Below are 12,183 nucleotides of genomic sequence, written 5' to 3'. Positions count from 1 at the left end.
CCCTCAAAGAGAGAGGCCCATGCCACAGCCGATTCCATCAGCTATGGCACGGTTTATAGGGCCTTTGTATTATCTACTTATAATCAAACACTAGTGTTTCCCTTAGGACAACAGTGGCATTTGGCTCCAAGGAAAGTAAGTCTCAAGATGAGGATGTTCGAAATCCTACTTTTACACAGTGAACGCTTCTTCACAGAATTGGTGCCCTTCCTTCATATCTGTGTGCCTGGCAAATTCCTATCCTTCATTCAAACTCAGCAGGTATCCCCTATTCCTTGAAGCCTGGCCCACCTCCTGGGGTGGAGCCGACCACAGCATCACTGTGTCTCCATGCCCTGCCCTTTACACAGCCCTGCTGGGATCTGGGGCTTGGTGCGGCCTCTGTCTACTTGTCTCTTTCCCCAACAACAGGGGAGATTCCTGAGGGCAGGAACTGTATCTCAGGCACACATTAGAAACTCCACGAATGGCATGATTTAGCCATTCCACAATGTATATACATAATTCAAAACACCGTGTTACAAAGATAAATAACTTTTTATTTAAGTTTAATTAATTCTATTTAACATATTTTTATCACTTTAAAATTATAAAAACGAAACTCAATAAACACTTGTTGACTTAAATAACTAGATGACTAGATGTGATGTGATGGGTCAGAAGGGGAGGTGGAAATGGAAGAATTCTAGAGGTTAGGGACTCCATATCTATAGTTTGCACAATTTCTGGCACATAATAGGTGCTTGATATATATATATTTTTTGGAGACAGAGTCTCACTCTGTCGTGCAGGCTGGAGTGCAGTGGCGTGATCTCACCTCACCGCAACCTTTGCCTCCTGGGTTTAAGCGATTCCCCTGCCTTAGCCTCCTGAGTAGCTGGGATTACAGGCACGCACCACCACGCCCAGCTAATTATTGTATTTTTAGTAGAGATGGGGTTTCACCATGTTGGCCAGGCTGGTCTTGAACTCCTGACCGCAGGTGATTCACCCACCTCAGCCTCCCAAAGTGCTGGGGTTACAGGTGTGAACCACCGCACCCGGCCTATAGATATTCTTTGAATAAATGAATGACTTTACGTAATGTGCTAATGCAATAAAGCCTTCAGCTTTTTCCTCACTACAGATTGTTTTCTCTTTCTTGTGCCCTTCTTTTCTCTCTTCTCACCCCATAGTTAGCACACCGCTCTAGTAAGAAAAACCTCACGCACGTCTTGGAAGAAAGGTCGGCAGGTCATAGAAGCCCCAGGAAAAATACTGTTCTCACTTTTCTGGGAGGCACTCAAGACTCCTTTAGCATAAAGCCAGCTTTTATTTTGATGAGAAACAACAGCTTGTGTTTGTATTCAGCTTTCCCAGCACTATCATGTTATCTTCTCTGACATCGCCCCCCTGCAACACAGGCAGGCCAGGCAAGAGCACCCCAATGTGGTGGGAAGGAACCAGCTCAGGGACTGCCTAACACTGTGCGGTGGAGCCCAGGATGGACGACCCAAATCTGAACTCCTCTGTACCATCCTGCTCTCACCTACCAGTGTCGTTCATGCCACAGAACCAGGCCGTCAGCACCGTCCCTCTTTAAAAGCACTTAATGCTTCAGAAGAGGAAAGTGCAGCATTAAAGACCAGAAACTCTTGTAGGAGAGAAATCTGTTTTTTTTTTTTTTGATGGAGTCCTGCTCTGTCACCCTGGATGGAGTGCAATGATGCAATCTTGGCTCACTGCAACCTCTGCCTCTTGGGTTCAAGTGATTCTCCTGCCTCAGCCTCCCAAGTAGCTGAGATTACAGGCACCTGCCACCACGCCTGGCTAATTTTTGTATTTTTAGTAGACATGGGGTTTCACCAGGTTGGCCAGGCTGGTCTCGAACTCCTGACGTCAGGCGATCCTCCCGCCTCAGTCTCTCAAAGTGCTGGGATTATAGGCGTGAGCCACTGCGCCTAGCCAGAAATCTGTTTTAAGAAGACAGGATGTAGGTGGGAGAGAAGAAAGTTCTGGACTTCCTGCTGGAGAAAATGCAAAATTCTTGAAGGGATTTCCCTATGCTGAAGGAGCCTGACTGTGTATGTGGGAGGACTCAAGAGCATCTTCACCTTATCTCTGATGAACAGCAATGGGAAGGTTCATGACACAGGGCAATTATTTGCAAAAACGTAAATAAAATGAACGACGTCATTTTGGATGGCTTGCAACTGGGCACAGAAGCCAGGAATTTCTAAACACATCAACATTTGAGAAAATACTAGCTTTCTCTGATCCTGAATGAATAAAAAATCTCCTTTAAAAGAGAATACAGAGAACCAAAGTTGCATTAAAGAATGGCAGATAATTAAAATATAATAACACAAAATTTACATTTTATATAGGTCAAAAGATTTCCTCTGAATCTTGTGTCCGAATGGTTTTTCCACTTTCATACATACAGTTACCGCAAATGAGTTAATCTTTGACATTTAACATTAATTCATGCTTTTCAGAAGGCCCTTAAATACCCAGTTCACATGTTAAACTTCACTTTCCACCACGCGGCCCCGCGAAAGGCCTAGATGCATGGTTTTTGCAGCTGTGATTCAAAGCACCATTTGCTCGCTGGCATTTGCGGAACTGAAAGTTTAAAGGAAATGATCAGCCACAGAAGTGATAAGGTTTCTAAACCTTAATCTGTAATGTGATAGTTACCGCCTCCACTTAACCTAAGAGCCCAACAATGTCCTCAAGCCTGGACCATCCGTTGCCGTTGAACTTGATTTCTTAGTGCGTTTGCTGTAAGCTTACCTGAATTGGGTGAGATGTGTAAACTGCTCATGTCCTTGGACAGGCCATTGGTTTTAGGGCTGGAGATGGGCGCGCAGGCCGACGTGGCTCGGGGTGGCCTCTTCCCTGGGACTTTCACAGTGGTTCTCAGAAGGTCAATCTCCTTACCATGAACATTCTGCATGTAATCCTGTTCAAAATGTTAAACATCCAAGAGAGATAAAAAAAAAAAAAAAAGACCTTTTACAACCTAGAACAAAAGGGTCTATCAGATGTCATGAGTTATAACCCTAAGACCCTTCCACTGTGGAAAGCACTTTAAAAATAATGAGATTTTTATCCGCAGAGTACTGGTAGCATCATCATTATATTTAAATCAGAGTTTTGCTTCTGTGTCCTGAACTAACCCAGGAGCTAGAGATATAAGGAGAGACACAGCAGGTACCTCCTTCAAGGGGCATTAGGAAGTAAGTCTACACATAAAATCTGGTTTTTTGAACTCCTGCTTATCAGAGGGTACATTAGGCTCCTCCCATCAATTCCAAATAAAATTCCATGGAGTAGGAAACCACGTTGTAATAACCTTTCTGTTTCAGCTGGGAATGTCATTAAAATCTTGATAAAGCTGAAGCTGTCTGGTGAAAAATCAGGGGAAAACTGGAAGTAAAAAGGTCAAGTGTTTTGCTAAGAACCAGGAAGACATCCAAGGGGTGGGAGTTATGGCATCAAAAAAATAGGGAGCTCAGGGATGGATACAAAAAAGCTGGATGTTAGAAAAAGAATCTGGCTTTCTAGGCCTTAGAAGCACATGACCAGCAGCGATCAGGGAACTACCGGGCCGCCTCGGTGGACAGTGACGGCTCTCTGGCAGCTCACTTAACTCACCGTGGAGTCAAACAGTACCTGGGAACTGGCTGAAGGGCAGGGAAGGGGGAAGGTGAACAAGCAACTGAGAGCTGGGGGATGGGCCTGCTGGCCAGTGAGTTACTGATCCTTTAGTGCATCATCATCATCATCATCATCATCATCACTCATTGTTACTTATTTATTTTTTTTTTGGTAATGAGACTCCTTGCCTGCAAACACAGTATCTTAAGCACTCTGGACACATATTACTCAATATCACACCTTAAGAAAGAATATATACTCAGCCCTCTGTAACAATGTAACAATTAAAAAAATACAAAATAAGAAAATATTGCATTTACGCTGCATGAGGTATAAGTAATCTAGGGATGATTTGAGGTATACGGGAGAATGTGTGCAGGTTATATGTAAATACTATGCTGTATTATATAAGGAACTTGAGCATTTGAGGATCTTGGTATTCTGGAGGGTCCTGGAGTCAATCCCGCATGAATACAGAGAAATGATTGTATTTGGAAATCACCCTTGGAAAAACATTTCAAGTGTTTTAAGACTCTGCAGGAAGTGGGAATAAGTATGCTCTTTCTTTGGCAGCATCTTGGTGAATTCCCTTTAGATTTGAAAACCAATAAATTTGTCTTTGTTATAAGTAATTAAGTTCAAGTGAACATAATTCCATTTTATTTATTAATTTTTTTTAGAGATGGGGTCTTGCTAGGTTGCCCAGGTTGGTGTCCAACTCCTAGTCTCAAGTCACCCTCCCAAAGCACTGGGGTTACAGGCATAAGCCACCGTGCTCAGCCAACGTAATTTTAGAAGAACTGCCTAATAAACTCACATGCTGGATGCAAGGGACCGTGGCAGGGTGGGGAAGTGGGCTGCTGTCTTTTAACTGCCCAACGGCAGTTACCTGATGCAGAGAGATAGTTGGATAAAGTTCTAGAATCATTATGCAAGGGTTGGAAGCCTCTGTCTCAAGGACTAGGAAACTTGGCCAAGTGTTTTGAGAGAGCTACTGGGACACAGGGTAGCAGAGAGGCCAAAGCGAGATCCCAGTGGCTTCCAGGAAACAGGTTGTCCACCTTTTTTTCTTTTTTGAGACAAGAGTCTCACTCTACTGCCCAGGCTGGAGTGCAGTGGCATGCTCTCAGCTCACTGCAACCTCTGCCTTCCAGATTCAAGTGATTCTCCTGCTTCAGTCCCCTGAGTAGCTGGGATTACAGGTGAGCAGTACACCTTTTAATTGCAGGACAACACCCACACTGGTGAAGGAGTCACAGGTTTATCAACAAGTAGATGTTTGCTGATAGAAGAAACAGCACAACAAAAGCCACGAAGTACACAATTCCAGTTCAGGGGAAAGGAATGAAACCGTGGGTCCTTGGGGCAGAGGATGAGAAGATCTGTTTTCTCCCTGCCCAACCATGGGAAGGTGGGTGAGCCTGGGGTGTGACAGCGCAGACCTCCCGCAACCGACGCAACTAAGAGGGTGCCACGTGGAGTCAAATCAGACTCAAGGGAAAAGGGTGCAGGAATTCTCAATGGCAGGATGGGCGGGAGGAGAACCTCTTACATGAGGGCACAGCCACACTGGCGGGGGACATTCTGGCAGAGAAATACAGAAATGCAGGTTCCCCTACACCAGTCCCAGAGGGACAAGATGCTTCAGGGTCCTTGGTGACCCCTGAGGACAGAAGTCTTGGTGCAGACAGAAAGCTCAAAACACCAAGGTCAGAACCAGGAGGAAGAACGATGGGCTGAAGACCACTGGAGAAAGGATCAGAAACTGCCACAGTGGGGCAAGTTCAGAGGCAGGGGCGAGGCCGGGCATCCCCGGCAGAGGACAGACAGGCCATCCAGGCGGAAAACCCTGGCACGCGTGCATCTCACATCAGCCCAGAGGCCGGGAGCAGAGGTGCCCGGCCACCCGAGGCTGCTGACTGGCCATTTCATCTCACAGGGTGGCTCAGGGAGGATGGCCTGACTCAGGGCAGGCTGGCCGGAGTCAGCCACGGTCCCATTGGAGGAAAGCTGTCATGGTGGGTTGGGGGTATGGGAGGGTGGTATCTGGGCTGGGAACCACAAATCTGACTTCACCAGCCCCCAAAAGGAGATTCCACTTGGAAGCCGAGAAGCTGGACTCCACAAAACATAAACAACTTTGAGAGGATGTAGACCAAAGACAGAAAAAAGTTATTATTGAATTAACTCTGTTAAAGTAGATGGAAGGAAAGGTAGAGCCGGAAGAGACACAGGAATTCTCAGGACTGTGCTGTGTTGAGGATGACAAATGAAAAGCATATCAGGCTGGGTGCGGTGGCTCACACCTTGTAATCCCAGCACTTTGGGAGGCCGAGGAGGGTGGATCACTTGAGGTCAGGAGTTCAAGACCAGCCTAGCCAACGTGGTGAAATGCCTTCTCTACTAAAAATATAAAATTAGCCAGGCGTGGTGGCATGTGCCTGTAAGCCCAGCTACTTAGCAGGCTAAGGCAGGAGAATCGCTTGAACTTGGGAGACAGAGGTTGCAGTGAGCAGAGATCGTGCCATTGCACTCCAGCCTGAGCGACAAGAGCGAAACTCTGTCTTGAAAAGAAAAGAAAAGAAAAGAAAAGAAAAGAAAAGAAAAGAAAAGAAAAGAAAAGAAAAGGCAAGGCAAGGCAAGGCACACCATAGAGTGGTTAGTGTTGGCCATTTCTTAAAAAAGGTTTTTCTCAAGCATCTTTAGTTTACTTCCATTAATATCCACTGAAAATATGCAAACCCAACTTTCCAAACCAAAGTTAATGCTTGTAAATAATGAATTCCTTCTTGCACAGTTACTCCTTTAAAAATATCAACTTGCTATAACTTTCTTCCTTAATGCCAATTCTTAACAAATTAAAATACAATAACAGGAGTGTAATTGAGCATTTATTGCTTATGGGCTCTAAAATGAGGCTAATCAGATAGTGACTAAGCCTCAGCATGGGCTCTTTTAATAGGCATGTTTTAACATACAATAACCAGGATATTTTATTTAAAATTATTATAGAAATGAACCAAGTGTCTGCTCTCCAGATTCGAAAGCGGCAAGGGAACCCATTTATCTTTAGCTCAGCATGGGCTAAGGGATCTGTTTTCTTGCCTGAGTTAGGCATTACAACCTCAGAACTAGCTCTAAAAAAAAAAAATTGGTATATAAAATAGCCAATTCTTATATTTCAAGGCACTGTACAATTTTAAAAACTTTACAAAATGCATTTCCTAGTCAATAAAAGCCCTCCGACTCAGTGCTTCACACACAGGTAGGAGGTGAAGACACAGGTATCTGTGGCTCCTAGTTCCTCCCAAGAGGAACGACACTGGTTTTGAAAGAACTGATCCTTTTCATCTCTCTCCCCAGCTTGGTACCTGAGGAATTAAAGCTACAACCACTAAACAATGTCCTCCTTAGAAGTCAAGGGGCTGTGCAGACCCTTCACAGGTCTGAGGCAGGGTACTGGGTAAAATTAAGACAGGAAGCTTGATTCTGATATGCAAATGTTACAGATACTATCCTTCTCCATGTTCCTTGTTGAAAATGCTGATCGAAGATAAAAGAGGAAAAACCCTTTAACAAGGCATGAGGGTAATTCAAAGCCAAGTACTTTTAAACAGCACTTAACAAGTCCCTGGGGCCCACTCAAGAGCCAGGCCCCCCAGAGGTGCCATCTCCTGCCCCTCAACAGCTTGAAAAAGTAGTAATTGCAAACCTATTTGCATTTTCCTTCTCAAGTTGTCCATGATCATCATGCGGCTTATTTTTTCCAAGCAGGCGCCAGAGCAAAGGGACCTGTTTCCGAACCCGCCAATCGCTCGGTAACTGTGCCTTGCTGTCCCCCTGCAACCCTGCTCCGGCACCTTTGCCATCCCTTGTTTTTTACATTTCGCTCCTAATTATGTTGCATCTATTGCCGTACACTTAATTAGCTGCATTAATGTGATTTCTTTTCACATAGTCAAGCAATTAAGAGCTATGATTGAGTTTCATTCAATTAGCCTCAACAAACATGCTAATTGATGTCCCAGATGCAAATGAGGTGCAATGAGAGAAACCTGCTAGCAATTGAGAGCCGTGTCAGAGACCCACAGCTTTCGGCTTGCTGACAGCAGCACAGCTTAACGTGGCGCCCGCCTTCTGTGGGGCTGCCTTTGGAGAAGGACGCAGAGTCATTAGTACCTCGGTGTACCAGATCCCTCCTGATACAGAGAATTAATTGATTCGCTGCTGTATCACGTTGTCCTAGAATTTCACAGTTATGTGTTCCCAGGACCGGGAGGTTACCAAATGAGTAACACTTGGCTCCAGTAAGGAGGGTGGTACAAAGTCCTCATCAAAATACCATATTAGGCTACTAAAAAATATACAAGAATTCTCCCCAAAACTACAAAGGGAAAGGTGCGTACATCTTGTCTTGGCAATCCCAGATTCCACTATGTGCCTGATGGCCTCTCCCGTCCTCAGTAAATGGTGAGTTCATCTTAGTCAGCTCTGGGGCATTTGGCACTTGAAGTTAAGCTCAAAATACAGCAATCCATCAACAGTCCCTAAAAATACTCTTACTATATTGATTCTTATTGCCTCGCATCCGGAGGTTACCTTTGGCTGTCTGGTGAAAGATGGTTTGCTGATGTGTTCACAGGGGTACTAAAAGCAGTTAACAAGATCTTAAAGCTAAACTGAAATGCATAAACTATATGATTGGCATCTCAACATTAGATCAGAAATAAGCATAAGGCTTCGAAAATCTGACAGTGCTGACGCGCCACTTTCTTCAAGGATAGATAACGTAATCAGCATGCTCCATTTTTACGTATACTTTACAAAAGTATTAAGACTTTTAATTTACATAGTTCAAGGATGGAAAAAATAATGAAAAATAGTGGAAATCTTTTCCAATTCGGTTTCTCCATTAAGTTCTAAACTGTACATGTATGTTGAGAAATATAACATTTTATATTAATATATAATACTGAAAAGATAGATAACTCTTCAGACAAATCAGTAAGATTTTCAAAACAATTCAGAAACAGTACTTGACTTTTTAGTGCTGTGTTGACATTGGTTTTGATGGTGCAAACATGCTGGTGATTAACATGAATCAGAGTAGTAGCCCCAAACTGTACTAGTCACCATCACATTATTCACTGGCATGTTCTTTAAGTACGAACAAAAACAGTTTCACTTACAGATGTTCTGAATACACTTAAAAAAGAAGTGCTACTGATTTTTAAACATTTCACCCTTTGAGTGCATGTCTTCATCTCCTCAGGTGCGGCGTGGAAAGCAAGCGTAAAGCATTTTTGCTGGGTACCAGAGGGTGATGGCTGTCTTACAGAAAGGCCCTTCTGCAACTGTTGGAGTTCCAAGCTGAACTAGCCACTTTTTTGGTGGGACAACATTTTTACCCGAGAGAATGACTATGCCAGACATTGACTGACTATGGCTTTCAGTTCTACGTATGTGGCAAACTTGTATCTCTAACTACGAGCTTGATACCTTCCAAAGACTTAGCAACTTTTCTGACAAGATCGGCGGTGATATGAATGACATTTTTTGATGCTCTATGATGAAAACGGTCACTATTTAGAAATCTGCATACTTCATTTCAAAAATAGTTTTTCTTGAAATGGCCGGGGTATGACGTCACATGCATGGATGCATGTGGATATGCCTGCGTGGATGAAACACACATAAAAGATCATTCAAAGGGCAAGTCAGTTGGATGGATTTTAAGGTAGTAGAGGAGGAAAAAAAATTAGTGATTTCATATTGCAGTACTAAGCTTTAAGAAACTATCACATGTTGAGTTTTGGTGAAGTATGCAAGAGGAATATCCACAATGATCTGAAATGATGACTGAAATACTCCTCCCTCTTCCAACCACACATCTGTGTAACATGAGATATTCAAAGACTAACCAAAACAACCTATCACAACAGACTGACGCAGATATGAGAATCCAGCTCTCTTACATGAAACTGGGTATCAAAGAGACCTAAAAAATATATAAAACAATGCAACCCTTCTCATGACTTTTTATTTTGAAAATTATATTTTCACAAAATTATTATTTACATTAACATGTAACGGGTGGTTTACTGTTAAATGGATTACACATTTAAAATTTTTCTCAGTTTGAATTTCTAACATGATGAATATCAATAGACAAAACCCATATGAACAAATGTTCTTTGGGGTCCCTCCATAATTTTTTTTTTTTTTTTGAGACGGAGTCTCTCTCTGTCGCCCAGGCTGGAGTACAGCAGTGTGATCTCGGCTCACTGCAATTTCTGCCTCCCGGGTTCAAGCGATTCTGCTGCCTCAGCCTCCCGAGTAGCTGGAACTACAGGCACGTTCCTAAGCTCAGATAATTTCTGTAGTTTTAGTAGAGATGGGATTTCACCATGTTGGCCAGACTAGTCTCCAACTTCTGACTTCAGGTGACCCACCCGCCTTGGCCTCCCAAAGTGTTGGGATTACAGGCGTGAGCCACCATGCCTGGCTCATACTTTTTAAAAAGATAAAGGGGTCCTGAGTCCAAAGTCTTGAGAACCACTAGTCTAGATTTATGTCTGCAAAGCAGCCACTGGCTCCATGTGTACGCTTTTATGTACACAACCCGGGAGGAGCAAACGGTTGCACTGTGGAAAGATACCGTAAATGTTTTCACATTTGTTTGTTCCTCCTCCTCCTGGAGGAAAAGAACGATTCATTATTTCCTATTTTTACTGCACTTCATGAATATCCAGCGTCAAAAGGAAGAAGTAATTTGTTAAGTTCTGTCTTTAAAAAGCCTCACTTCTGGGCTTAAAAAAAAGAAAAAAAGCCGGGCGCGGTGGCTCAAGCCTGTCATCCCAGCACTTTGGGAGGCCGAGACGGGCGGATCATGAGGTCAGGAGATCGAGACCATCCTGGCTAACACGGTGAAACCCCATCTCTACTAAAAATACAAAAAACTAGCCGGGCAAGGTAGCGGACACCTGTAGTCCCAGCTACTCGGGAGGCTGAGGCAGGAGAACGGCGTAAACCCGGGAGGCGGAGCTTGCAGTGAGCCGAGATCCGGCCACTGCACTCCAGCCTGGGTGACAGAGCGAGACTCCGCCTCAAAAAAAAAAAAAAAAAAAAAAAAAAGTATGTAAGAGAAGCCATTGTAAAGTCCACTGCTATTCTCAAACTCCATTTAATATTATTTTCAAAGGAAACTGATCATAAAGACATATACAGGACCACCCATTCAAAAAGATCAAGCACATGTTCACGTCCCACATTCATGAATAATAAACAATAGCCTCGTACATAGTCACAGGTGCAGACCAAAGTCATGTTCCTAAAAATACTGTGAAAATATTGTAGAACTATGAAAAATCTTCTGGCCACATCCCTTCAGATCACAGAACTCAAAGAAGACAATTTCTCTTCTCTCCAAAGGATCATAGTCACAATAGCAAGGTAGGAAGCAGCTTCAAAAGGAAAAATCCCATGAGAAATAATTCTGTTTCCGAAGACAGCCACCAGCATTCCAGTGTTTCTCTTTCACAACTGCCTTCCTAAAGACTACTTGATCCACGCTTGCAAGTACATGAGAGTGACCAGCAGCCATGGCAGGAAGAAGGCACCTGGCCAATCAGATGTGTAGCACGGATAGAGGCAAACGGCTCATGCTTATGGAATTCACTGGTCTTACCATGTTCTCCATCATCCTGAAGCAGCTGGATTGATAGAAGGGTGGAATGGCCTTTTGAAGTCATAATTACAAGGCCAACTAGGTGACAATCCTTTGCAGGGCTGGGGCAAAGTTCTCCAGAAGGCCATGTATGCTCTGAATCAGTGTCCAATATATGGTACTGTTTTTCCCATTGCTAGGATTCACAGGTCCAGGAATTGAGGGGCAGAAATGGAAGTGGCACCACTCACCGTCACCCCTAGTGACCCACTAGCTAAATTTTTGCTTCCTGTTCCCGCAACATTATGTTCTGCTGGCCTAGGGGTCTCAGTTCCAGAGGGAGAAATGCTGCCACCAGGAGACACAATAACAATTCCATTAAACTGGAAGATTGTCACCTGGCCACTTTGGGCTCCTCCTACCTCAAAGTCAAGAGGCTAACAAGGAAGTTACAGTGTTGGCTGGAATGACTGACCCGGACTATCAAGATGAAATCAGTCTATCACTCACTCCATCATGGAGGTAAGGAAGAGTATGTGTGGAATATTCTTACTTAGTAAATCCTTTATTGGGTCTGGGTCATTACACTACACATGGTAAAAGAGAAGGTTGGTGAGGCCTTGTTGGGGACCAGTGGTGGCAGCTTCTCGTACAATGGAGAGTCCCTACATGACGGCAAAAGCAAACTTCCCTGCTCCATGTGCTGCAGAGGCCAGCATCCAACATGTGTGGGCTCAAGTCTACCAGCCCAAAGGGGTAAGTTATTCTAATACAAATCAAAAAGCAGAAAATTCCAAATCGAATTATGAATACACCTCTTGCTTCTTGATTGTATCTGTCTTGACTGACCTACTATATTGAGGTTTACACTGCGG

The 12,183-nt window shown here is 43.8% G+C and overlaps 1 protein-coding gene across 5 annotated transcripts in view; it reads right to left on the bottom strand.

Annotated features, from left to right (window-relative positions):
* Positions 1-12,183, bottom strand: part of AGAP1 (ArfGAP with GTPase domain, ankyrin repeat and PH domain 1) — a 633,884-nt gene that overhangs the window by 214,965 nt on the left and 406,736 nt on the right. For 4 of the 5 annotated variants that reach the window (XM_025404404.1, XM_025404403.1, XM_025404402.1 and 1 more), the window contains one exon: positions 2,776-2,944. In XM_025404404.1, coding sequence (XP_025260189.1) covers positions 2,776-2,944 — 169 coding nt within the window. The remainder of the gene's footprint in view (positions 1-2,775; positions 2,945-12,183) is intronic. The other variant, XM_025404405.1, reaches the window with a different exon arrangement.

This window comes from Theropithecus gelada, chromosome 12 (assembly GCF_003255815.1).
Source record: "Theropithecus gelada isolate Dixy chromosome 12, Tgel_1.0, whole genome shotgun sequence".
Taxonomy (NCBI): domain Eukaryota; kingdom Metazoa; phylum Chordata; class Mammalia; order Primates; family Cercopithecidae; genus Theropithecus; species Theropithecus gelada.
This window is presented reverse-complemented; position numbering and strand designations above follow the sequence as displayed.